Genomic DNA, 27,579 nt, shown 5'->3' on the forward strand with positions numbered 1-27,579 from the left:
CTTTTCAGATGGCTGACTGGTCCCAATTCATCAGCGTGTTGCTATAGGGAAACTGATTCTGCTGAACATTTCTATAACATAACTTTATACAGTATTCTTTTGGGGTACTGAATGGAGGTACTAATCCAGGAACAACTTAGTTAGTTTACACAGGTCTGTGTTATATAACTGTCCATATATGCTATATGGATTATTGGACTGAAAAACATGTATTGAGAAAGCAAGAGAGGATTTGGGAGACATAACAGGTAACATCACTTGTCTTCAAGGAAGAACCACTGTTGGACAATGTGACAGCAAGTTTATGATTTCATATGCTGAGTTTCTATTCCCTGTATGCTGAACAAAGAAACAATTTGGTTTTAATTTTCCTTTTTCACATTTGTAGATTTTATTTCATACGCTACAGTTATATATTTTTTTTTATAGGTTAAGGACGATAGTCAAGAAATAGCAAGCATGGAAAGACAGTGAGTAATCCCATTAATGCTGTTGATACAAACTACATTTACACCATAAAGACAGATGGTTGAATTCCATCATGTTTTTCTATGGACTTCCAGAACACTGCCCCATTTTCAAGGCTCTGCTAGCCTCCACCTTCTGCAGAGAGGAGAAAATGTCCTTCGTTTTCAAGCATCTGTTCAGAGTGATGGGACGTTGAGATCTGCATAATAAAATACTTCCTATCCTTTTGAGCATGCCTTGAGAATATATATTGGTGATAATGCTCACATAGACTTCTTCAAGGCTGAAGAAGTGCATCTGGGACATCTTTGAAGTTGAGCTGGCAGCATGCGGCCATTATGCTGCAGTCACATTTTAAGAGTTTGTTCTGTGGTTCTTGAAACCTTGAAGTTACTACAAAGGTGCTTAGAGAAAGTTCAGTTCTAAGGGCATTGATTCTTGATTCTTGGGTACTGGGCCTTTCTGAAGATCTGGCAGAAACTGTGGTCAATGTTATAATAAATAATAATGTTTCAGGGAGCGTGTGTGGGTAAACCTGTGCAATATTATTGTGATTTTCAGCCTTTTGATTTGACAATTTAAAGAAAAATTGAGAAAATTCCTGAATTCTCTGAAAAACAATTTTAAATTCTGTTGAACAATATTTCCAACTGTAATAATTGGTTAATTTTTAATGGATTGGAATCTTTGGTTAGTGAGTTGCTTAACCAGATTTTTTGAAAGAAACAATAAGGGATTATTTTATTTAATTTTTTTATGTAGAAATTTTTTAAAGTAATACCCTTTCTCACTTTGATTGTTTTAGTTGACAATTTCTTCATGGATTTTAGCGAACATGTGTGTAATTTTTAAAAGTACCTTTTAATTTCTTTGAAAGTATGGTTCCTTGTTGCAGTTTGCCAATTATGTTGTCCCTCTACAAAGCTGCACAGTAACCAGCAGAGGGCCCAGTGGAGTAAGTTAAGAACTATCAATGACTCAACAAAACCGGTTTCTATTAAGACAGAGCAGCAGTACTTTTATTTAGTAGGTATAGGGACCGAAGTGGCAGGTGTGTTATACATACTATTTATAATAGCAACAATCCTGGTACTCTTTTGGTTTTGGTAAACTTAGATTTGTTATTTTTATTCTTGATTTTACTCTCCCTTTTTTTTCTTTTAAAATATAGATCATTTTACTATGCATTTTTAAGCTTGTGTTTCATTATCTCTTTGTCAGGCTGACAGAAGTAAAAGAAAAAATAAACCATTTTAGAAAGGTCATTCAACAACTTGATATGGATCTGGAGAATCATCAAGGTAATATGACTAGTGCTGTGGCAGACTATGTAGAGCTGCCTCTGTTGATATTATAGCACATATTGTTATGGATATTAATTACTTGAAACTTTTAGCCTTATCCAGATGTTCATTATTCACCATCAGAAGAAAATTTTGTGTCTAGGGGTGAAGGCTTCTCCTTTCAAATATGAGAAATGGGAAGTACTCGCCTTCATTGGTGAGTTCATGAAGTTAGTATTGAATAGTAAAACAAGCATACAAAATAATACTGCAACTGTCTAGTTTTCTATCCCAACTTTGTTTTTCAGGACTACTTGAGGTATAGAAGTTTCTCTTAGTAGTGCAGTGTTGCAGAACTAGCTCAGCTTTAGGAAAGCTTTTATTTATTTATCCCTTTGTATGACCTGATATGCATCAGTGAATGTGGAATTGAGAACATTGAATGATAATGTGTAAAGCAGACAGAATTCAGTACTATTTTTATCTGTCTTTGGAACTTCTTGGGTTGATCTATGCAAGAAGAGTTTGGGAGCTTCCTGTAAATGGTGTTAGCTTAGAAATATATCTCCAACACACATCTGTTGTAATACATTAAGGTAGATTAGTTTGGGGTTTGTCCTAGCACTGGAAGTTATGGTCTTGGAGGTCTTAAATTAGTTTGAGCCTCTGCCCTTAACAGCTATGGAAGATTGTCCTTAAAATGGAAATTCATCCCACAGAAAACCTTTTTAATTGTAACAAATCTTGTTTAGATAGGAGTTAGATAAATCTGTGCATTCTAGAAAACTGTAACAAGTTATTTAAAATCATCAGGATTCATGACTTACTTCATTTGTGTCCTTTTTTACTTTATACCTTTTTTTGGGTGATCAGTGTAAAACTTAGCTCTACATTTCTTCAAGATGAACAATTATTTCTAAAACTGGCCTTAAACAAATATTTGATACATCAGTTTCTCATCTTCTGTGTTACCTAATATTTGATATTTCTCTAGATATTTCATTATTTTTGTGCAAAACGGTTTATTATGCCTGGTTTGTTAGCTTTCTTGTTTCCAGGTAAATACCATTGCCAATTTTACTATTCTGCTTTAATTTTTTCTTTGTGTTTGGCTTGCAACTCTTTTTTTTCTGTCTTTGGAAAAATGCAGAAGGTAAGAAATGAGTTGCTTTTCACGTTTTGTAGTTAGGTTTAGACATGCAGTCATTCATTGCTGGACTGTGTGTCTTTCACTCTTTTAGACCAAGGCCTCTGTTGAAGGAGAGGGTTTAAAACATACGTAGGAGAAAGCACATGCTCTCTGTCAGTGTAACAGGAACTGTCAGGGTATTGAGGATAAAGTTACCTAGTGGTAGCATAGAGGGAATTATACCTGTTTGTATAGCATAGAGGGAATATAGATGATATTCATAATAAGTAGCTTTAAGATACAGAAATTTAAACTCAGACTTCTTAAATGAATGGAGAGAGAGTTGTAGGCCATTCACATACCTGCTATAAATCAGCAACTTGATGTGTCCATGAGATTCCTGAACTCCCTCCCTAGTCAGCTTGCTTTTTCCTCAGTCTTTAAACTGTGCGTTACAAAGCATTTCCAAAACTTCAGCACCTGAAGATTCTAAGTTAGATTTAAGGTAAAATAGCCAGTAAAAAAAAAAAAAAAAACCACAAAAAAACCCCAAACTCCAACATTACAACTAAGGACTTTTTTAACATTTCAGGATAAATATTTCTTAAGTTTCACTTAAGAAAATCTAAATAAGTTAAAAATTCACCCACTCGGTATATGCTCTGTATATGGAACGTTTGCCATATGTGGAACACCTACCTTATAAGGAAAGGCTGGGAGAGCTGGGTCTGCTTATCCTGGAGAAGAGGGGACTAATGGGAGATCTCAATAATGTTTATAAATGTCTAAAGGGCAACTGTCAGCAGGATGGAGCCAGACTCTTCTCAGTGGTGCCCAGTGACAGGACATGGGGCAATGGACACAAAGTGGAACACAGGACATTCCATGTAAATGTAGTTCTTCACTTTGAGGGTGGCAGAGCACTGGAAGAGGCTGCTCAGAGAGGTTATGGAGTCTCTGTTGGCAGAGATGTTCAAAACTCACCTGGATGTGTTCCTGTGTGATTTACTCTACGTGATCCTGCTTTGCAGTGGGGGTGGACTAGATGATCTTCAGAGGTCCTTTCTAGCCCTTACCAATCTGTGACATTAACAGTTACCTTTGATTAGTCAAAATAAACATTAATTCATAATGGAATAGTAGTAACACCTCACAAACTGCATGAGGGGCTGATACTGATGTAAATCTGCCATATTTTAAAAGAAAAGTTACCTCTAAAAATGATTTAAAGGTTATGGTCTTTGTTTCATGTATTTTTTTCTTTAAACACTTGGCAGATTATGATGTGCCTGTCTCCAAGTTCACTGCAACTAGATTTTGTTTGAGAATCTAGTGGAGTTACTAGTCTAGGAGTCTAGGCTGAGTTGCCAAGTATTGCAGACTTGCCTTGCAAAATGAAAGACAGAGTACAAAAAGAAACAAAGCCACAGCTGCAAGGAAGCAGAATCACAGTCCCTTAGGGGCCCACCAGTGTTCTTATTGTTTGTGTAGACTGGATAAAAAGGAAAGCATGGGGTGTACAAGTGAAAAGACCTGGAGAAATTTGCTGGCTCATTTATATCTATATCTACTTCATTCTTCTTCTTTATATTCTTCAAAGTTTCAAGATTATGCTTAAAATTAGCCAATGACCAAGACTCAAACAATTAAAAATTTAGATATTTGAAACTTAAGGTTATTCTTAGGAGCCTATACATTGTCTCATCTTCTTGAAACTTGTGACAAATAGATCAGAACTCCCACTTGACAAGTGCATTTTAGTTAAAAGCTATTTACAGTTGGTAGTTGGAATTAAAGATGGAGTGAATTATGTATTGCACATTATTTATTACTCCTAACACCACTGTAAAGAGAGTGTATGGAAACAATCTTTTTTTAAACTTACTTGTAGAAAGCTTTCAGTGCATCTTGTTTTCTTGTACCATTGATTGTGCAGTCTTCCTGTTTATTTCCCTGAGATAGTTGCAGTGTTGCTTACAACCTGCATTTCCTTGTGGAAGTCCATTCTAATACATGAAAGTGCCATTGAGACATCCCATATGTTAAACAGAGCTGCAGGGAGTTTTAACTAACCATAGTTCAGGTCTTACTCTTGAAAAATTCTTCCCTCTAAAATGTTCTAAGAATTAATGGGCTGATGTATTAACCTAATTATCCTTCTTCTTAATGTAAGAATGTGTTTGATATAGTTGAAATGACTATGTGAAATGATGTGAGGTAAGTCCTGGTGTTTCTGGGCATGTAGGATTTTTATTTTAAAAGCTGACATTTTGCCTACCTGAAGGAATCCAGGACTGAGACTATATAAAGTTAAATCAATGCTACTTCTCTTGCAGGAGAGGAAAATTGGAAATACAAGGAGCTGAAGAAGAGGGAAGAAAGCATGGACAGTAAGTTGTCTAATATACTGTGTATTGTATTCTGTGTATTGTATTGTATATTGTGTTGCTAATTTAGTTAATATAGAGCTGGAAAGAACTGATGTCATGACCTTTGCGTAAAGTTTCTCTGATCTTCCTCAGGACAAGATGGACTTATATGACAATGACAAATATTTAGAAACCTTCAAGGCTTTTAAAGAAACTTTAAAGGTCTTGGGAACACAGCTGTATTTTATGAACACAAAGCTTGAAATTAACATTAATAGAAACAAAAGATACATAAAACAAGCTGTTCAGGCCTGATTAAAAGCAGAACATCAAAATGGACATTGTGTAATTCTTTAAAATTCAGGCTTCTCATATCTCTATTCAAGATGAATGATCCTAAAGCTTTCTTCCATATTAAAAGGGTCTAATGTTGCAGAGACCTCAGCAGCAGCTGTGGATGGATTCTGTGATGCGAGAGACGGGACGCAGCCTGATGCAAGCCAAGTGAACGTTTATTGTACAAAGCTTTTTCTTTATATAGGTTAACATAGTATCAGAAGGCAGCTTGTAATTGGTCATTAGTATGTCCATACTACAGTTGTAAATTCATGATTGGCTACAGAGAGAAAGTATCACACAAACACATATATTTTTTCCAAGGCTTAAGCATACGTCAGGCAAGAGATAAAGGGATTCCATAATTCTGTCCCAAGCTTTGCTTTGTTCTTGTTATCAGGTCCCTGCATAACTCCCTTAGGTCACAGTGGTCTCTAGGGAGTCAACCTGTCTGTGTTTTCCTTCTAGCTGCGCTCTGTTCCCTGGGTTTGCCACCCATCAAGGTTAAAGCATCTCTTTCTACCAGTAAGACAGTGTCTGGAGTTCTGGTCCCTAAATCAATTCCTTCATTTCCCCCTCCCTGCTGTATGATAAGAATTCTCTTGAGTGATCGACTACTTAAGCCTTGTAAGCATTGCAATATACAGGGTAAAAAAGCAATAAAAAAGCAAAACAGCAAAAGCATAAATGATTGTTTTAGCAAGGCTACGTAGCCAGCCAGAAAGCCCCCAACTACTAAATATTTTGTCTAACCAATCCTAACTATCTTCTTCCTTAAGTTTAGTGAATCCTTCTTCTAGGGTTTGAATACTATGATGAATAGACACAGAGTGATCAGAAAGATTCATACAACACATACCATCAAAGTCGTCACAGCCATGTCCTTGCGCTAAAAGCAAAAAATCTATCGCTGCTCTATTTTGTAGCGTAGCGTGACGAACACTATCACCATCTAATAAGAGGTTAGAAAGTGCACTACTAGTTGCATTATTTTGCTTAGCAAGCTGACAGCCTAATCTATCTAGTGTTGATAAAGCCTTTGCCGCAGCAACCCATGGTGCCAACACAGAAGCTGTAAAACGCTGGCTAAGAGACCAAAAATCAACGTTATCATCACATTCAGGGGTAAATGCATGAGTGCCCCGTTTCATTCTGTGATGTAAGCGTTGTTTGTGTGAGAGTCGATGTTGAAAAATGGAAGATGTGTTAGGGGTTAACACAGAAACATGCCTCCTGGCAACTCCAAAGGAATGTTGCTCGATTTAGAAATGTTAGGAGACATATAATTACACCAGGAGCTTGCACTCCTGAATACAGGATAGTTAGAAGAAACATCCCATGCTTTAGACTGATTTTTCCCTGTATTATTAAAATAAAGGCAGAAATCCATTGTTACTGATCCTAAAAGTTCAAGCTCTTGTGGTTCTAAGTTAGCTCGTGGGAGATGGGGAGTCCAAAAATCCCACTTATCTGTTAGTTTTCTACTAGGCTGTCTGATTACAGAGGAGAGTGTTAGCGGAACTGGCCATTTATCTAAGGGTAATCCTACAAGACAAGTAGAAAAGGGATTATCAGGAGAAGCAGTTGCCAAGCACAAAGTGTCCTGGCCTGTTACATTAGCAAGCGTAACCCACACATTAGTTTTTGGCAAAGGATGAGGAAAAAGAGTTCCCCACAATTCTATAAACCCTATCCCTAGTACAATAAAAGCTATAAAACGAAACATCATTAAGTTTCTTAAAAAAAAAATTCAGTTTCGTCTTTTAGTTGTCTTCAGGCAGCAGCTGCGCAGATCTTCCTCTGTCGTTATCAGCTACTCTTCTCCTGTATCGTCGTCCTACTGCTGCTGCGTTAGAGGCTCTCGAAAAGGTCGGACGTTTTTGGCTGGTATCCAGCGTGGTCCTTTTTTTGTTGAAACACAAGCATATCCTCTGCCCCATGTTACTAAAGGATATGGGCCTAAAATCTTATTTGTTTCAGGATCACGAATTAGAACTGGTGCTTTCTCTCACACTTCCAGAGATGGATTGGTACTAAAATGCCTAAAATTAAAAACATATAAAGCCTTTTGCAGTCTTTCCTCTGGTGGTGTATTTCCCATTCTCCCTCTCTGTTGCAAAAGAAGCCGCTTCAGTGTTTGATGGGAAAGTTCTATTAGTGATTGACCTGTAGGGGAACGAGGGATACCTGTGGTATGTTTAATACCCCATGAGGTAAAAAAGGATTTAATGGCCGCAGAGGTATAAGCAGGACCGTTGTCTGTTTTTATTTGAGAGGGAATTCCTAGTGTTGCAAAAGCTCTCACAAAGTGTCTGTGAACATCTTGGGATTTTTCTCCTGTGTGACAAGAGGCATATAAAGCTCCTGGAAAAGTATCAATAGAAGAGTGAATGTATTTCAAGTTACCAAACTCAGGGAAATGTGTAACGTCTGTTTGCCATAGTTGCAGACTTTCTAGCCCTCTAGGGTTAACTCCCCCAGAGATACTAGGAAAGGAATGCCTCTGGCAATCAGGACACACAGAGATAATATTCGCAGCTTGTTGTGAAGAGAGGCCAAAATGTCTTTTAAGGCCTCCCGCATTCTGATGGAAAAAGGAGTGGCTGAGTTTTGCTTGGGCAATTCGGTCAGGTAATACATTTACTGGTAAAGTTAGAAGATCTGCTTGGCGGTTCCCTTCTGCAATAAAACCAGGTAAAGAAGTATGAGATGTCACATGCATGACAAAATAAGGATGTATCTTGGAATCTAAATGAAAAACCAGCTCCTGCAACAAGGTAAATAATTGTGGATTACTGATTTCTTTTAGTACTGCAGCCTCAGCTCTTAGAACTATACCTGCAACATAAGCTGAGTCAGTGACAAGATTAAGAGGTTCTGACCATTTTTGAAAGGCTCGTACCACTGCATTCAGCTCTACTATTTGGGGGGATCCTGAGACTGTGGCAATATCAGATTTCCATTGTTTGGACTGGTCATCCCACCATACAATGACAGATTTGTGAGATTTTCCAGACCTGTCTCTAAAAACAGTGATGGCTTGTAATGGTTGGATGCTTTTCCTAGGCAGGGGAGATAAAGAGAAATCAAGGTTAAATAATTTATGCGAAGGCAGGTGCATAGAGAGCTGGCCTGTGTAGGCTGTTAGGGCTATAGCAAAAATTTCTGATTGCTGATAAAGCCATTGCAAGTATGCATCAGTGACAGGCAAATAGATACATTCAAAGCTCATTCCTGCTAAAGTTAGCAATTTTTGTCTGGCTTTGATTATCAAAGAAGCAAACATTTCATGCTGTGAAAAGATAGTTTTTGTTGATTGGTTCGGCAAAAAGATCCATTCGATGAGAAACAGTGGATCTGATTTTCGTGTATCCCACTGAAAAATCAAAGCGTGTGGCTGTCGAGCAGGATTTAACAGGATCAGAAAAAAGGGTAACTCTGGAGCCCACCTGTGAGCTTGTCTTGAGGCGATAATCATAGCAACCTTTTGCAGAGATCGGAGTGCCTCAGGACCTAAGGAACGAGGGGAGCAGAGGTCAGTATCAAATAAGGGACCCAGATCTGCATTAGAAATTCCTAAGAGGGGACGCACCCAGTTTATGGCACCTAATAATTTCTGAACATCATGAAGGGTCTTAACATGCGTTTTGATCTGTAAAGGTTGTGGTACAATTGACTGAGTTCGTATTCGCCATCCTAAATATCTCCAAGGTGGTACGTTTTGAATTTTTTCAGGTGCTACAGTAAAACCTGCTTGGGTTACAGTGTTTATTGCAAGGGCCACGGCTTTCTCCAGGAGCTTGGGGCTTTGTGCTGCCACTAGGATATCGTCCATATAATGATATATTAAGACATCAGGAAAGGCATTTCGAACAGGACTAAGGCTCTTTGCCACATACCATTGACAAATTGTAGGGCTATTTTTCATGCCTTGTGGAAGCACAACCCAGTGATATCTCTGTAATGGTTGTTGCATATTGACGTTTGGAACTGAAAAAGCAAATTTAGGAGCATCATTTGGATGTAAAGGAATGCTAAAAAAAAGCAGTCTTTTTAGATCAATAACAGTCAAATGCCAATCTCGTGGTATCATTGTAGGGGAGGGTAACCCTGGTTGGAGGCTCCCCATATCTTCCATAACGTCATTAATTTTTCTGAGATCATGGAGCAAGCGCCACTTGCCTGTTTGTTTTTTAATAACAAAAATAGGAGAGTTCCATGGACTTGTGGAAGGTACAATATGCCCCTTTTTCAACTGCTCTGTAACTAATTCTTGGAGTGTGCGGAGCTTTTCCAATGGTAGGCGCCATTGGTCCACCCATACTGGGGTTTCCTGGGAATCATTAGGAAGCTGTAAAAAATTTAAATTTTAAAATGTAAAACATACATAGCTTTGTTTAACCAGGCCTCTGAGGAGGCCCCTACCATTCCCCCTCTTTAGTTTTTGCAAAAGTCACTTCAGTGTACTGCGTGAGGGAATAAGGAATACAGGGAACATGAGCGCTATTCCCACAATTGCAAGAATGAATTAATTTTACCAGATAGGTAGGCTGGGCTATTTGTCTATTCCTGGGTAACCACTGTTTAACTATAACATTCTGGTGAGTTAACATATAAATCTACGTAAACATATTCCCTAATTACATGACATTAAGGCATTGAAACATTCAGTCCCGAATGAAATGTTTCCTCCGGGGACACTCGTGCAGTCAGCTTCAGATCAGTGCTTCTGATCTCAGTTAAACAGGCACTGTGGTCAGACTCAGTGGTCAGCTGATTGTCAGCTTCACGGGCACTGCTGTTTGTCCCGTCCTTTGAGTCTGGTGTTCTGCCATGCTGGCATTAGGAAAAACCTATAGGTGGGAAAAGGTGAATCCCTTTCCTAGCCCTGAGTTTTCCCTAGGGAAAACCTGTGTACCAAAAAAGGAAAATAATTTTTTTTTTTTTGCAGCTTTTCATATTCTTATAACCTTATCTTAAAACCTTTATAAACACAAAAGCTAATAGAACACTCTATGAAATTCCTAAAATAATCTTATGTCCTGCTAATATCAAAAAAGGTCCTAAAAACTTAAAAAACTACATAAAAATTAAACCATCAATATAATGTACAAAAAACCACAAAAAAAGATAATGCGCGCTTTTCAAAATGAAAACTTTTTTACCATATAGAGCTCTTTTTAAAATTTTGCCGGCAAACTCAAAAAAAGAAAGGTTCGAACCAGAAAAAAGGAAAAAAGAGAAACCTTAACCTATAAACTCATAAAACCAGTAGCACTTACACGGTATCATGCTTATTGATTAGGAAAAATACTTTAATACAATCACTAAAAACTTAAAAGCAAAAGTCATTTTCTTTAACAGTAAACCTTATTACAAATACCAAGTTTGTTTTTTGGGTAGTCAATTACCATCATGCTTATTGTAAAGAAACGCAACAATTGCAAACACTAAAATAATAAATTCCCAAATGCCTTAAAATCAGAAATAATGATAAAAACAATATATAGATATCAGTTGCATTCATGAAATGGTAAAATACCTTTCTTAACGAAACTTAACACTGTTACTTTAAAATCAGAACACAGGTTTCTGCAGACCTTCAACAGGGAGTGAAACAAGGGAGTGAGATAAGGAGGGAGAAGGAAGGGGGGGGAGAGAAAAAGGGGGGGAGGCAAACGGCAGTAGAGAAGACACTTTTTTCTTTTTTTCTTTTCATTGTTGACACGCTGTTTGTTACCTTCAGAAATGTGCAGATTTTCCAGCTTTGAAGTGAAGGTTCTGACTGCATGAGCACTGCCTTCAGCTCCAAGGTTGCTTTTTTACTAATTTCTTGATGAAAAAACTGTGACATTTCTTTAAAGAATCAAGGTCTGTAAACAACTAGTGCCGCTGCTGATAGACGAGAGCGATGGGAGCCGCAGACGCCGCCTCCTCCACGGGACAAGCCGGAGCCACCGCGGGGGTCGCCGCTTGGCTCCCTGCTGTGGCTGGCACTGCCGCTCTGAGACTCGTGATGGCCCAGCCAGGGGCCATCTCCTCCCGCTGCCCCATACTGCTGTCCGTGCTGTAACTGTGGGGATTTTTTCTTGCACCCATTTCAGCGCTATTCCAAGATCATGGCCAGAAATAACTTTGCCATGCTTTTTAAGGAGTGCATTAATTAGTTCATATATGTTTCTCTCTGGGGGCAACTCTTGATTCCCCATTTCAGTTTCCCACAGCTCACCTCACTTCCTGGAGGGATGATATGTTGCCGGCCAGCGTCCTACTTCCTTTCAGCAGCTCACTCAAGTTCTGTGGGACATCACAGCAGGCCACTGTATAGTGGTTATTGCCTCATCACGTCGAGGGTCGCCATTTTGCTGTGATGCGAGAGATGGGACGAGGCCTGATGCAAGCCAAGTGTCCATTTATTGTACAAAGCTTTTTCTTTATATAGGTTAACATAGTATCAGAAGGCAGCTTGTAATTGGTCATTAGTATGTCCATACTACAGTTGTAAATTCATGATTTGCTATAGAGAGAAAGTATCACACAAACGCATATATTTTTTCCAAGGCTTAAGCATACATCAGGCAAGAGATAAAGGGATTCCATAATTCTGTCCTAAGTTTTGCTTTGTTCTTGTTATCAGGTCCCTGCATAACTCCCTTAGGTCACATTGGTCTCCAGGGAGTCAACCTGTCTGTGTTTTCCTTCTAGCTGCGCTCTGTTCCCAGGGTTTGCTACCCATCAAGGTTAAAGCATCTCCTTCTATCAGTAAGACAGTGTCTGGGGTTCTGGTCCCTAAATCAGTTCCTTCAGATGGAAACAGAATTGGTTTTAAAACATACCCTACCTCTTGTATGCTGTAGTAGGCAGCTTGCAAAAAAGCTTGGTCTGCTACTCAGCAAAAGGGGTAAATAATCAAAAAATACACCATGAGGGCCAAAGTATATAATACACCTTTATAACAGTGTCTCTAAAATGTTCAAGATCACTTATGGCTGGCATGGTACTGAAAGAAATATCTCAGCTGCCAATAAGAAGACATGGATAAAAACATACTGAGAGAGTTTCTGCATTTTCCAGTTACGTAATTTCCTGAGAAGCAGAAAGGCAAAAACTGTCTTCATGTTGATTTTCAGTGTGAATATAGACTAGGAAAGCAGAGCATGATGATCCTTATGACTTTGTGGGTTTTGATTCTACTTCTGCCTTTTATCAGAAGATACTGATGTAGTTCCAGAGCTGTATGAGATTAACAAGCAGACTTGGGGGCACATGCATGAGTCTTAAAGACAAGAAAAGAGCAGATATGTCTTGAAGAAGAGAAGCCAGGGAAATAGAGAATAATCAGCATAGTATCAATTTCCAGAAAGATTGTGGGGAAAAAAACCCCAAGCAAACAATTTATAAATGTTATAGAAAGAGTAATATGAACACCACTAATATTGACTTGTCAAGAGTAAGCAACTGATTTCCTTCCTTGTCAGAAAAATATTGCAAAATAAAGGAGAAGCAGCAGGTGATGTATGCTTTGACTCCAGTACATTTACTACTGTCTCATGGTATTCATAGAAGAAGTTGGGGAATTGTTGTCCATTGTTAACCTATGGTGTGCATTTGATTAAAAAATTATTAATTATAAAGGCTTCATTGTCAAGATGAAAGGATGTGTTGAGTGAAGTTTTGCAGTGTATTGGATGTTCAGGTTAGTATTTTTATTATTCAGTTGGATGACAGGTTAGAGAGTAAATACACAGTTTCAGGGGAGATGCTTCACCTGAAAACCTGAAATCATGTTGGAGAACAGGGATATAATTTACTTGTGGCAGATTAGAAATCAAAAAGTTCAAGAAAGGCTAAGTGCAAGTTTGAGCAACAGAGTCAAAAGCAAAAATGCAGATTTAGGAAGTGGGTCATTAGGCACAACTCTGTGGTCTGGCTCAGAGATACAGTGAAAGCAGACATGGTTCAGCAGTATCACACTAGTGTGGAAGAGAAAATACAACAGCAGCAGGTATACATAGCAGTACCATTTGTCAGACACGTCAGGTAATCTCTTCCCTGTACATTGAGGAACACTTCATTTAGAGTATTGTATCTAGTTTCACACACAAAAGAAGTTGGCAGTCCTGAAGAGAGACTAAGGAGGGATGTGGAAAGCATCACCTTCAAGGAAATGTTAAAGGAGTCTTTCATTTTAGAGAATTTGTGACAGTCATCAAGTGTGTAAGGAGGATTTTTGAAATAATAAACAAGTAATCTACTTCTGCATATACATGGAGGACAGAAAACAAATAATCCACAGAGAGCTGCAGGAAGATTTTACATTGGGTATTGAGAAAATTCCAGACATTAAAAATCACCAAACATTGGAACAGAGGAGGATTGTAGAGCGTTTCTCCTGGTGTGTGTAACAAGAGTATAGAGAAACATTTGAATTACTGTCAGTCCTTTTAATCCTGGAGCAAATGAACTAATTGGATCACCTCTTGCAGTCTCTTTTTTCTTTTCTTTTTTTTTTTTTTTTTCCTTTGGTGAATCTGTGAAATGCATAGAACCCGAATGAAACAAGGTGGGTCTGACAGGTGTGATGAAAAGGAGAACTGCTTACAGAAAGACAGTGAGATGAGATGTAAATATGGACCTTGTTCAATGTTTCTAAATAAATTCAGAGAAGGTTTGAAAAAAAAAATAGAAAGGTACTAATGCTAAAGGAGACCACCACTGGTCAGGTCATATGGGGATGATTCTTTGGTCCTAATTCTTCTATTTCAGGCTCAGGTTTATAATTATATATTTTGTAGGTACAAATTGTTCAGGTTTTCTTTCATATTTATGAATATATGAGAACGTTTTTCTTTCATAAAGGTGCTTTTGTTTCACTCTTCTCATTTCCCTACCTATATGCTTTGGAAGATTCAATATCTTCATTGCTTATATCTTCCCTGGAAAAAAAATAAATAGGTTTACCAAAATACTGCAATCAACCTGTTTAAGACTTCTTGGTAAGATGCATCAAAGTCCATGGCACATCTGTTAATGTTGAAAACAACTGGATCAGACCCCAGCCACAGACAGTAGGACAGTTACTAGAATGAACATAAATTAGAGATGTAACAAAGGAACGTCATACAGAAAGAAAGATGTTACCAGGAAAATGTTGGTCTCAGGTCCTTAAGAGTGTTAGGCATTTAGTCCAGGCCATTAGAGATAGTGAAGTCACCTGTTTCCTTTATTTAGTAGCCCATTTTGAGAGCTTTCAGAAAAATGAAGACTAACTGGAACAAGCATTCAGAAAGGTGTCAGAAGTGATGGTGATGAAACTTATTTTCCCTTGGGTGGCAACTGTCACCTAAACAGTGTCCAGAAAGGTGGTGAGCTCATGGGATTAATCAGTCAAATATATGTGTCTGTGGAAAAATTGTCCTCTCTTCCATTCCAACCCCTAAGCTGACAAGTTTTAAGGATTCTACCACCTCTCTCCTAAATAAACTACTAAAGTAACCTGTTTGAAATTATACAGCTAATCAATTTAATACAAAGGTTTGGCTGGAAATAATAAGGGCTTGTGTTGTACCCCTGCAAATACCAGCCTTCTGTGTCATATTTGTTGATCTGTAGGTTTTCTTGAGACTTTTGAAGAGGTGAAGAATCAGGAATTGGAACGAAAGGCCCAAACAGAAGCCAACATTGTTGCACTCCTGGAGCACTCCAGCAGGGTAGGTGCGCAACTCCCTCTTCCTGTGGCAAGCTAAAAATTTAGAATCACAAAGCAGGAGAAGAAATGGATAAAGAAGGATGATGGCATTTAGTATTTGCCAGTCAGTATCTGCATAATAATCTCTTAAAAAGATTAAACACTAAACAATGTACAGCTGAAGTTAAACAGAGGACAAAATTGAAAACCAAACAATAAGATTTGCTGAATTTAATTTTATTTATGGGAAAAGAGTTTTGAATATTAGATGATGCTTGTGACCAGAATAAAAGAAATGTTTGCATAATTGCTGTAACTCATCATCACTGCTATAATGAACATTATTCCAGTCGTGGTATTTCAGAATACTGCAAATAAAACTAAATTCTGCAACATTTTTTTTACCTGAAGTCTGCAGTACTCAGTTCATGGGTATTCTGTCACTAATGTCAAGTAACTGACAATATTCCAGTGGTCTCTCTGATCTATTATGTCTGGAATGCCCTGATCTGTAATATTTAATGTAAACACTTTGTAAATTGTTCCCATTTGCTATCTGCCTTTTTATTGTTGGTTTGGATTTTTTTATTGTTGTATTTTTTGTTGGGATATTTTTTTGTTGTTGGTTGGTGGGTTGGGCTTTTTTTGTTGTTGTATTTTTGTTGGGATTTTTTTGTTGTGGTTGGTTGGTGGGTTGTTTTTTTTTTGTTGTTGTATTTTTGGGTTTTTTGTTGTTGGTGGGTGGGGTTTTTTGTTTGGGTTTTGCTTGGTTGGTTCTTTGGGTTTTTTGTTTTGGTTTGGGTTTTCTGCTTGGTTTGGGGGGGTTTTGTTGCACTTGCAAAACATTTTTTCTTTTAACATTCTTGGTTCTCATGGATATTTTTTCTTTTAGAGAAATCTTTCAGATGAGTAATACTTTGAATATAGCATCAGTCTAACTGTCTTCTAACTCAGTTATTGATAAAATACACCTTACATAAGGTGAATTTTATCAGTGACACTTGAGATCAGTGTGGCAACAGTTTATACTTGCTGTGTTTTTGTGTCAACTGGGCTGTCACATCTCTTATCAGAAGCTGGTACAATGAAAGTCATTGACATGTAAATCACTTTAGGCTATAGTATTTTCAGTCATTGTCTACTGCTTGGCTTTTCTACTACAATCTCCTAGGACAGGAGAGTTTTTCGCTTGCCTGGTGGTGGTTTCAGAGATGCAGCATGTTCTCATTGTTGTTATTGGTAACATGCAGAATGTGAATCGTATGAAGCAAATTTCATCTGTTACCAATCAAGAGCTGAAGATTATGCAGGAAGACCTCACTTTCAAATCAAATGAAATGCAGAAATCACAGAGCACTGCTAAGAATCTGGTTACAGGTGAGATCAGAAATGAATTTTTGAATTCACTAAAAAGATTAAAATCACCTGAGTTGTTACACCAATAAGAAGATCAGTGATCTCCAAATATTAAAATACATCAGCAAGTTGACAAATTGAAAATTTTGTGGGTAACAAGTTAGTTATATTCCTCAGCAGTGGTATTTCATTTACTGTTATCAGTAAATGACTAGCTTCTTTGCACAGATACATATTAAACCCATACATTTAATACAGGGGTATACAGAGTTCTTTCAGATACAAGTTTGACTTACTAATATTCATCTCAAAATAAATGTTTTTCGCAGCCTTAAAGCAGTGTGTTATAAATTGAAGCTTAGACTTCCACAGTTATCTAACTATGTAATATCTAAATATAGTTCTTAGTGTCACTTACTTTGGTTTGTGCTTTTCTAAAGGGCCGTGTACCATGGGAGAATAACCGGCAACAACAGTGAATAGCTCTCAAATTCTCAGGCCTCTGTTCTGCAAAGTGAATACTCATTTTCACTTTCACATCAAATACTTACAATTAAGGATAACAATCTACAGGATCTTGCCTGTAATTTTAAAAAACAGACAGTTCTGGGTTTTGGTGTGGGTTTGGTTTTTTGTTTGTTTTTTTTTTTTTTCATTTTCATAACAAGTATCTATTTAGTTCTTTATTTGCACTGTTTATAGTGGAATTGTTCTCGTAACTCTAAGCCTTTGCCAATATCATTATTGGTTGAGCAAGCCTTTCCTTGTTTGTTTTTGGCTGAAAGGAAGGCGCAGGAATTAAGAATCATAAATCATTTTCTTAGATGGCTATTATGTGCTGTACTTGGTAATAATTTTCAAAATAGGAGGATGTGTTGTAACTTAAATGTAGTTACATGCAAGTAAGTTCTTATGGACAAAATGGTAGAGAAATTGTTGTGCTGTGTTTGAACATTTAGTGTTTTGTTGTCTGAGAATACTGATTCTGCATTTCTAGTGTACTTTGAAAAGCTGAGCCGTACATTAAAACTTCAAATACAACGTTTTGCTCTTTCATATAAGCACCAATTCTTATTTTACAATGTAAGGATGTTCTGGAAGCACCTAGCACTGTAGAGGCACTATTGAAAGACATATTTCTTTCTTCTCAAGGGAGAGAAGTAAGTTACAATACTTAATTTTCAGCAGATCATTTGAATGATTCCTAAGTAAGTTTCTGAAAGCAAGGAGTCACTGTAATAAACTTCTGCTTCTGAAAGCAAGTAGATAATGTAATAAACAACTGAAGAGTCTTTCAAAAATAGAGAAAGTTTAGTTTGCACAGTCAAAGTTCTTCCTGAACCTTGAATTGTTGCACAGTCATCTTCAAGATTCTTTTGCTGTAATGAAAGTATGGATTCCATATTTCCTTGCCGTAACAAAGATATAAAAAGTCCACCAGCAGAACCCTTGAGAAAAAAAGAAAAAGGAAACCATGAAGGAGTAAACAAAAGTGCTGATGGCATAGTTTCCCAAAAACATTTCCCTGGGTCACTGTAGTTTGGTCTGAGAGCTTGCTGCTGTGTACACACTGCCTGCTAGACGCTGCAACTTCATGGCATATCAGAAGGAACTGGGCTGCATCCTCTTCCTGTCTCTTTCCCTGGAGAACTTGTAAGGTTTTTTACTTTTGAGGTTTTTTTTCATTGAGGCTATTGCTGGATAAGGGTAAAATTCATCTCTTCCAGTTTTTTCCCCTTTCCCCAGAACCTGTGAATAGACAGTAATAGCCCATTGCTGTCTCACCATGGTTTTTATCAGTATATGGATAGAACAGTAAGAATCCTGACTGGCTTTTTGACATTTATGTTGTTATTTCTCTTCACCTGTAAAATAAATCCCAATTAGCCACCTACTCCTTGTTCTAAAATTACAAAATACAAATATTAGAGCAACTGTATAAAAGCTGAAATGCTGTGGTTAAGCCTAAATAAATCTTTAAGAAAATCTAAATGGATTTTCTGCTTTTTCACTCAGATTTTAATTATTTGTAATTTATAATTATATTCCTTACTGGCTTTAATGTTAAAGCCCTGATTTATTGAGCTTAAGTGGTTGTCTTTAAACCACAGTGCTACATGAACAAGAGAAGTGGAGCTGTGGTCCAGTTCAGTCCTGTTTTTAGGATCTGACACTGACCAGTACCAGGAACTTCAAAGTTAAACTATGGGCAGTTGTGAAATACTCTAGACACAGGGAAAGTGTTTTCTTAAGCAATGCAGTTCCAAACCTTTTATTTTTAAACCCTTCTTTTAACCTGTATGGGAAACTTTGTCTATTTATAGAAATGTTCTTTGCACATGCATGACACTGTCAGTTTTACCTTATGGAAATGTGTTCCATAATAATGACATACTGTACACAAAAATCTTTGGCTGTCTTTTTTTTATTTGGAGGTTCCTAAAGAAATCACCAGAGCACTCTGTAATCAGCCAGAAACATTGATTTAAACCAGTTTTTCACTCTAAAATATGGCACAAATACACAAGAGGGAGAGATCAATACCAAAATCTCAATGTGACAGGGTTTTGATCAGTTGAAATTTTCTGAATTAATTCCACTAAGGAAACCATGACTTTGTTTTTTGTAAAGGTGAACCTCCTCTGTCACATATGCACATTAGCTCTCTTATGTGTAAATAGCTATACTGCCTTGGTTAAATTGGTGGTGGGGGGTATTTCTTACCCTCTTTCCAGGGGATCAGCACAAATCTGAGTCTATGCTAAGAGACTGTGGCATCTCATCCCTCCCAATAGCCACTTTGCCTGATACTTTACAAAGCAGAAAAAAAACCCAGACAACCCTGCCTTACTTGTGTCATTCCTCTGAGTTAGGCACAGCTCTGAAACATGAGATTTACATAGCCATGTGTTTGTGGAACCCAAAGAACATGTACTGGCAAGGCTACAGGTCAGAAAACCATCCAAAGCAAGTCTGGTCCACATCTAGACCTTTCACACTCAGGGTGGATAACTTCACCCCAAAACTGGATCAAAGTGTATTTTTTATTTTGTGTATCCTCAATGTCTCTCCTCTTAAGCCCCTCCTGTCTGAACAGTTCCAGTCGTTACATCTCTTTTCATATAAGAGTCCGTTCATACTTCTAACACCTGTAGTTACCTGTATCTTCTTTATTCCTTTTTAATGGACTGTCAGAAGTAAATGCTGTATATTGCAGCACATGCTCATTTTTTGAGCTATGCCAGTTCTCAGTCTGTGGAGATAAGGAAGTGGTTTCCTGTGCACAGCAAATGTTTATGCAAATTTGGTTCATAAAACTCTTTATCTTGTATAAACAACCTTTAAAAAAAAAACCTCTAAAAAGCAAACAAATTTTTTTTTTACAAATAGTCTGCATTATTGCAGTCAGCTTTTTGTAAAGTTTTTAATTGATTGATGCTCCAAACAACTTTGAAAAAAAAAGAAATAGCATGCTGTGATATAGACAATCAGCAGATTTTCATGAGTCTTCACTTACACAGTATACCATAGGCATTGTAATACAGGATTTTGACTTAGGGGATGGTTGTGAAGATCAGGTTCTTTATTTCCATTCCAATTAAAGTTCCCATCAATGTCAGAATCAGAAAGATAAGCAGGAGATGTTTGTGTTGCTTAACTGTAGCATAAACCTTTATATACTGGGCAGTGTGTTATGAAATGAAGGGTACTGTTAATTATTGTGTATCTGGTGATCTAGAGAGTCAAAAACTGCAGATGGACCTACAGAAGATGGAACTCTTAGAGGGCAAGATGGTTGATGAACTGGCTTCTCTTAAAGAGAAAATTGAACAAACGAAAACAGAACTGGAAGTCTATAATAATTTGCCTGCTCTGAAAGCATCAGGAGAAGAGAAGAAAAAGGTAATGAAAGGAATGAAGCCTTGGGAAATAACAGAACTGGTGTGGTTTTGAGCACCTAGTGGAGGGGAGTCAAAGCCCGTGACTGGGAATCGTGATTGATAGTTGAAAACTGGGTTGCACACAGGTGCAAATGAATCCAAATGCTTATCTTCTTATATATGTGACTTATTAACTGAGTTCACATGGCAGGCTATCAGCCTTCCACACTTCCTTCCACAAAATTTCCTATTTTAGTGATTCATGTGAAGTTTTTTGCTGTAACATATGCCTGCCCGCAAGTTTGAATTTATCAGTCTAACCACAGAATTCAGCCAATAAATAAAAATCTATCCTGTGTATATTTGCTTTAAGACAAACTCCACCTAGAACACTTTCCATTTCATAGGCAATAAATTTCTTTAAAATTCTTAACATCAGAATTCCCACCTGTGCTGATACTAAGCCTACAGCTTGGTCATAACCATTGAATGTTATCATTAGGGTAGAGCATGAATAGCTGGAGAAAATCCTTATGAGTTCTTTATATATATGATCTTGTTCTGAAAGGAAGAAAAAGTAGCATCTTGAAAGGTGAATCAAAATAATTCGTCTGCAGCCCACAGCAAATGGAACTCATCCATTCATTGTTTTTTTTCCATCTAGAGGCTCCAGGATGACAAAGAAAAACTAACAAAACATAGCCATGCTTTCAAGAAAATAATGGAAACCTTGAACACAGAGTATGAGACACTGAAGAGAGAGCTGCAAGAGAATGAGACACATGCTCAGGTATAGCTCTAGCCACAAGTTGGCTCTTCAGTTGTTTTCTAGCACAGTTGTTTTCTCATACACTTGAAGCATTGTAGGGATGCAATGGAAAGAGTGTATTACTTCTCAGAGAGTTTCCAAAGCTACTTGTAAGTGCATAGCCGTATTTTCTGTTTTAAAACAAAAGTTAATGTCATGCCAAAAAATTCCTTAAAAGGTTTGGATTTTCAAAGTTAATAGGTAGAGGTCCTTCTGAGATTAAAAACTGTGTGAATCTTTGTACTAATCTTGTACAGAACTCTCCTTCTTTTGCACTTCCTTTGTTTGAGGAGCTTTGAGGACCAACTTAGAAAGAAACAGCAGGAAAAAAAATCACTGCTAATCAGATAAGATTCCTTTGGCTTTTAAAGTTATGTGACAAAGCTTTTTCTTACAACCTGTGCTATTAATTCCATTTCCCTTTTTTCATCCCTGCTCCTTGCAGACCACTTAAGTTTAGAGTTTGTTCAGACTTCTTTAAACCCAAGGAGCCTTGGTACATGAGTATGTTTACATTTACATTTCAAAATTGAATCAGGAAAGAAGACGTTTATAAACTCTTGAGCAGCTTTGATTCATCCATTATAAACATCCATAAATTGCTGTCATTTTGGCAATAGAACTTTACTGTCATAGGTTTGAATGCACAGAAGGAAAATGGATGACCTCAAAATAAGCTGAAAAAATGAAATTAATAATCTTCTACGTTTCATTGATGTTATTGTTTCAGATTGGTGAGATACTTGTCCTTTAGAACTGTTACTTTTTTCTAATTCACTTAAAAGCTGAAGGTGATATTTGTACATGTTTAAGTTAGCTTTCTTCTGGAGAGAATTTAATGGAGCAGATGAGAGGGTGCTGGTCTAAATAAGGAGGTAAATATAAGCTTTCATAACTCTAGGGTGATGATATAAATCCCCAAAGCTGCATGCCCAAGTGACAGACTTCAGATATTGTCTGGTTTTATACCAAGATCAGATTCTTATTCCTGGAGATTCTGTAAACCAGAAATGGATCCCCAGCCAGTGTCAAGATACTTGCACAGTGGTGCTAAAAAGTTCATATAAAATGGCCATCGTACACCATTTCTCCAGTTCATTATGCTGTGGCAGTTCTATTTCCATGTGTGGGAAAGGGATTTTTTTATTTGCTTTTTATGTCACGAGTGTACATGTCATGAGGTGTTTCTTAATGTACCTTAATAAAGGTATATCTTAAAACAGCCATTTAGTTGATGTGCATCAAGCATTTTGAAGCACAAATAATGTTTTATGTGTCTTGAGCGCTTGGTTGATTTTGCAAGCAATCTGTGTGACTTTTTGCCTTCAAGGAAATACTATAAAAATAGAGCAACTATTTCTGTAGATATATATTGGACAGTATTTTACACCTAGACTCCTTTACCAGCTGTGTTGCATGCAGCAGCATCTACAAAGGAGCTAATAAAAAATAGAACTGGTCAGAAATACCTTATCTTGGAAATAAATGACTGCCATGTTTGCTGTGAACTAGTACACCAAGTAACTGAGTCTTCACTGCAAGACTAATTTTGAGTAAAAAAACATCTATTTTCATATATTCTAGCTTAAGAATAAGCTTTTAAGTGAAATGTTGCTCTGTTCTTTTAATTTATTACCTTAGTTTCCACTGAACGTTTAGTCTCCAAATGGTTTTAAGTTTTTGCATTTAAAAATAACATCTGCATATCTTGAAATGCAGAACCTTGAACAGTAGCATCAGAAAAACAAATATAAAATTGTATTGTAAGGAAGCAGCCATCGATATAATGTCCACATTAGCTTCCTGTTGATGCTGAAAGTATTGAAGAAGTGCCAGCACTTAACCCACACTCCTACAATCTTCTCACTGCAGCACTGTTCTTATCACAGCTTCTGGCATCAGACAGGAAACTTAACTATGGAAGTAAGGAAGTTTCTTCTGTATAGCTCCAAGTCCAAGACAGTGTCAGGAAATATTGTATCTGTGGTGATTTTAGATCTTAGTGATTTTTAGAAGAGATCATTTAAGTGATAAGAAGTATAATGAGGATTAGTATCTCCCTGCAGCGTTCACCTTTTTTACTTCTGACTTGCTTACACATTTCCCTATGGCACATCTTGAATTCCCATCTGATTTTTTCCATCTACCTGCATTGTGACTGCAGGCAGTACTTTGATACACAGCTATATGAAGTGCTGAATTACATGCAGGTTAACCACTGGCAGCTTTAAAATTTTTGTTGTCATTATTTCTCATATCTGGGGGAGGGTTTTTGAAATAACTTTGACCTTCTCAGGTAGAAAGAATTGATGGAACTGTTTGGAGAGATTCTTTGTGTAAAGTAGGTGTGTAATAATTACCCTTTTCATTTTTGGCTCTTTTTGTATTTTCAGCTCACGAATTTGGAGAGGAAGTGGCAGCACCATGAGCAAAATAACTTTATGATGAAGGAATGTATCCTTTTCTTTAAGAAATGCAGTGAAATTCTTGCAGTGTATTAATTGAGGAAGAGGTCTGTTTCCTCCAGCAGAGTAAGACAGGACGGAATGGGGAGCAGGAGACAGGGGAGGAGGTGAAAGGCAATGCTCTGCAAATGTCTAATTAGCTGATAGGTATTATATATAACAAAACTTGCATGTGTTGTCTGAATCAGTTACAGGGTCTTAAAGCATAGATTGCAGTCTGGAGCTTTTCCTTTTGGGTTGGCTTTGCCATTAGGTTTTGTAGGTAGGAAGGTCATCTTGACATCTAACGAGTCTTGCTAATAGTAGCCAGCAAAAGTGGCACCATTTGGAAGTCTGTATAGCAGGGTGACTTTGCATGGTATTCTGCAGTTCTAAAACACCATGAATGTCAGTGGTGAAAAAGTAAACAGCAAAATGTATGCATTTAATGTATTTCTTAGCAAATAAAAGAGGACTGCAGATTAGAGGGGGAAAAATCAGATAAATGTGGTAAGATACGACAAGGAGATGATTTAGCTCAGAATGGGCTGGGATGAGTGGAGTACATTGTAGCTCTCTCATTATGTGATGCTAATTAAAGAATTACATTCCACTAATCATATGAGACCTTCCAAAAGAGCAGCAAAATCTTACTTGCTGCAGGTGATTTTCACAATGAAGACTCTGAAATGAGCAAAAGCAATGAAGTTTGGTGGGTTTTTTTATTAGAATCAATGGTTTTTATCTTGTACTGTTCTCCATAATTATTGTAGAGATCTTTGCAGGGCATAATTGCACTTTTATTTTATATTCTAGGGACTTTGAATTCATTGCAGTTAATCAATTTCTTTACAGTGATTTAGGAAACAAAAAATCTGAGGTCTCAAAGATACACCAAACCAGTGCTGCATGATTATAGTAGAAATGGTAACTGGTAAAAGTAACAGCACAACTAGATGGTATCATCCCATGTTGTGTGTTGGACAATGGACATTGCTACATGTCTCAGAAAATGGCACAAGAATGCCTTTCAGGCAATTCTGTAGCAACCTAGCCAACAGAGGGAAAAAGTAATTCACAGGATTTGCATATAGTGTCTTCCTTTTTTCTTATACTAATTATCATATTTCTTGTATCTGATAAGTACTCTAACTCTTAGAAAGCATTTGAAAAACAGGTCTTGGACAATGTAATGCAATTGAAGCCACCTCATCTGTGAAGAAGTCTCTACAGGAAAGTTTTAGCAACGATGTCATCACTGAAAGGGTTGTCAGGCACTGCAACTGGCTGCCCAAGGAAGTGGTTGAATTATCATCCCTGGAGGTGTTTAAAAGATGTGTAGATGGGGTACTTAGTGACATGGGTTAGTGACACACTTGGTAGAGTTAAAGGTCTTTTCCAACCTAAACAGTTCTGTGGTTTTATTAAGTGGAAAGAAAGGTTGTGTTTTCCTGGGCTGAGGCTTTTGCAGCTGGACTTCTGAAGTGCCAGTCTGTATGATTCTGAGTATCTGAGTGCCTTGAAATGGTTTTATTTGCAATGTAAAAATGGGCAGAGTCTTCCACAAGGGACCTGTTGCTTATATTTCCCCCCCCCACAATTCTTGGCAGGAGATGGCAGCTAGTAAATTTGTGTACATCTTTTAGAGCCGATTGGAGTTCTTTACATTATTTGCAACCCTTGACGGTTTTCACAGAAGGAAGCTTGCTGTGTTATGGTTCCCTTATGATCTCTAATTCTGCTAATAATATTTATACTGGCACTTAGTTTCCTTGATTCTATTAATCAGTCATAGCAACAAAAAGTCAGGAGAGTGACTACCAGCCAATTATGAAGAACGTGAGAAAGCTGGTCACAGAATACAATAAAGCTCTCATAGAAGCTCTACAGAACACCAAGAACTGAACCCAGGCACTTCCTTCCTGCCCCAATGGACAGGAGAGATGTGCACAGGCAGCATGGAAAACTGGGCTACTGAGCTCATTCCCTCACCCTTACAGATTCTCTTAGAAATATTTTTCCAAGTTTTTAGAAATTACAGATCTTAATAGTATCCCTCGTTTTGGAATGCTGGAACACTTTAGACTTAACACCTCTGAATTGTTGAGACTTGTAGAAATAAAAAAGAAATACTGACAATGACTGTAAAATCTTCAGAACACTTTGTTGAGGCCCATTGCTGGGCTGCATCTCAAATGTGAAACTTCAGTCTGTATTACCCAATGAATCTCTAATTGTCTGGTGGTCTGAAACCCTGCCAAAGAGAAAAGGAGTTTTCCCTGAATAAGAACTTGCCTTGCAGGCTGTCATACATGTTATTTAAAATGGCATGTATAGCAAGATAAGTGGTAGTATCAGCATACCATTCCTATTTAAATAGCCATTTATAACAAAGAAGGAAAACATCTAAGGATGAGAAGCATCCTTTTAAGTCAGAATTGCTTTACAATATAAAGTCTTACAATAAGGGCAAATGTACTATGGATCTGTCAACAAATACACATTTCCCAATGGAGAACTGAACTACTTTCTTGTTTTATATTTTTTTTTAATGTAACTATAAGGAGACAACTGGGATAGAAAGTAGTGAAACAGGTAATGCTGATCTTGTGCAGAGCATTTAATTTCTGTAGTATTCACCAACAAAGGAAATGGCAAGGAAAACCAATTGTATTTTCCTTCAGATTTCATGCTGCAACCTCTGTTTTGACAAAAATGCATGGAAAGAGATTCAACGTAGAACAAAACCAGGACTGATGCAGAAGGAACACTCTGCTTTATGATACAAAAATCTCAGAAAATGCCTACATAAAACAAAATTTCCATGTTTATATTTCCCCTCATATTCTACATTTGTTGTAATTATAAGCTGCCTGTTTCTCCAACTGGTATGTTGTAAGCTAGTCCTATCAAAGAGGAAAAAGCACAGTTGACTACAGACAGGAATTTTAGCTAGACAGTAATCTACCCTTATAATAATTAAAAAAAACAGTTGGGTATGGATTTACAGTTGTTCTGATGAGGAAGATCTTCCCAAAAATAAGTAGAATATATCCTTCATGTTACAGAACTGGAGTAGTCAAAGGATCAGAAAATGTGCTGAGTAAGTTAAAACAGAAGTTCTGTATTTTTGTCACTAAATTGCTGCAAATCTATGATTGTTATTTTGAGTAAAAAGAGGTATGTAAACAAAGAAATCCTTGCAGAGACCACTGTGTTTCCAAATTCAGCACAGCAAGTGCTGTTGCTCTGTGTATTTATGTCTATGTAATACTGAGAGATAATGGAACAGGATTTCTATAAACCAAGGACTGTTATCTAGGGGAAATTCCCACTAATGTCTCTTCCTTCCTGTTGAAGTTTCAGCTATTCCAGAGAGAGTCCATTATTTGCTGAGATAAAGTTGAAGTCTGATATTCTCAGCAATCAAACCATCAGCCAGGGAGATCGCCTCCTAAATTCCACTTGTGGTACAATAACATATTTTAATGAACAGTGGAAAAAAATCTTCAGACTGGACAAACAGGTTGCTTTAAATTTGCTCTCACTCCAGGCAGGGGATGGTTTTATTCCATGGTAGAGATTCTGTAAGGTAGCATGGTAAAGTTTGCAGGCTTTGGGTGCAAACAAGATGCCTGTCAAAAGCCCTTTCTCCATCTTGCTGCTCTTCTCCTTTGTCTGTTGAAGGAACTCCAGACTACCTGTTTCTGTCAGAGAACCTTGTCAGTTGTTCCTTCTTGTAACATCTCATGCTTATGATCCTGGATCATGGCTACAGTACCCATGGCTGAGAAGAACTGTGTGGATTTTAAGTGGT

The 27,579-nt window shown here is 37.4% G+C and overlaps 1 protein-coding gene across 2 annotated transcripts in view; it reads left to right on the top strand.

Moving 5' to 3' along the window:
• IFT74 (intraflagellar transport 74) overlaps positions 1-25,667 on the top strand; it is a 44,145-nt gene extending 18,478 nt beyond the window's left edge. The window contains exons 11-20 of one of the 2 annotated variants that reach the window (XM_054397772.1): positions 430-470; positions 1,690-1,769; positions 2,902-2,904; positions 5,217-5,270; positions 15,198-15,295; positions 16,524-16,650; positions 20,369-20,532; positions 21,175-21,300; positions 23,712-23,772; positions 25,552-25,667. In XM_054397772.1, coding sequence (XP_054253747.1) covers positions 430-470; positions 1,690-1,769; positions 2,902-2,904; positions 5,217-5,270; positions 15,198-15,295; positions 16,524-16,650; positions 20,369-20,532; positions 21,175-21,300; positions 23,712-23,772; positions 25,552-25,667 — 870 coding nt within the window. The remainder of the gene's footprint in view (positions 1-429; positions 471-1,689; positions 1,770-2,901; positions 2,905-5,216; positions 5,271-15,197; positions 15,296-16,523; positions 16,651-20,368; positions 20,533-21,174; positions 21,301-23,711; positions 23,773-25,551) is intronic. The other variant, XM_054397771.1, reaches the window with a different exon arrangement.
• The last annotated feature ends 1,912 nt before the right edge of the window (positions 25,668-27,579 follow it).

The sequence above is a fragment of the Indicator indicator genome, chromosome Z, assembly GCF_027791375.1.
Source record: "Indicator indicator isolate 239-I01 chromosome Z, UM_Iind_1.1, whole genome shotgun sequence".
Taxonomy (NCBI): Eukaryota; Metazoa; Chordata; class Aves; order Piciformes; family Indicatoridae; genus Indicator; species Indicator indicator.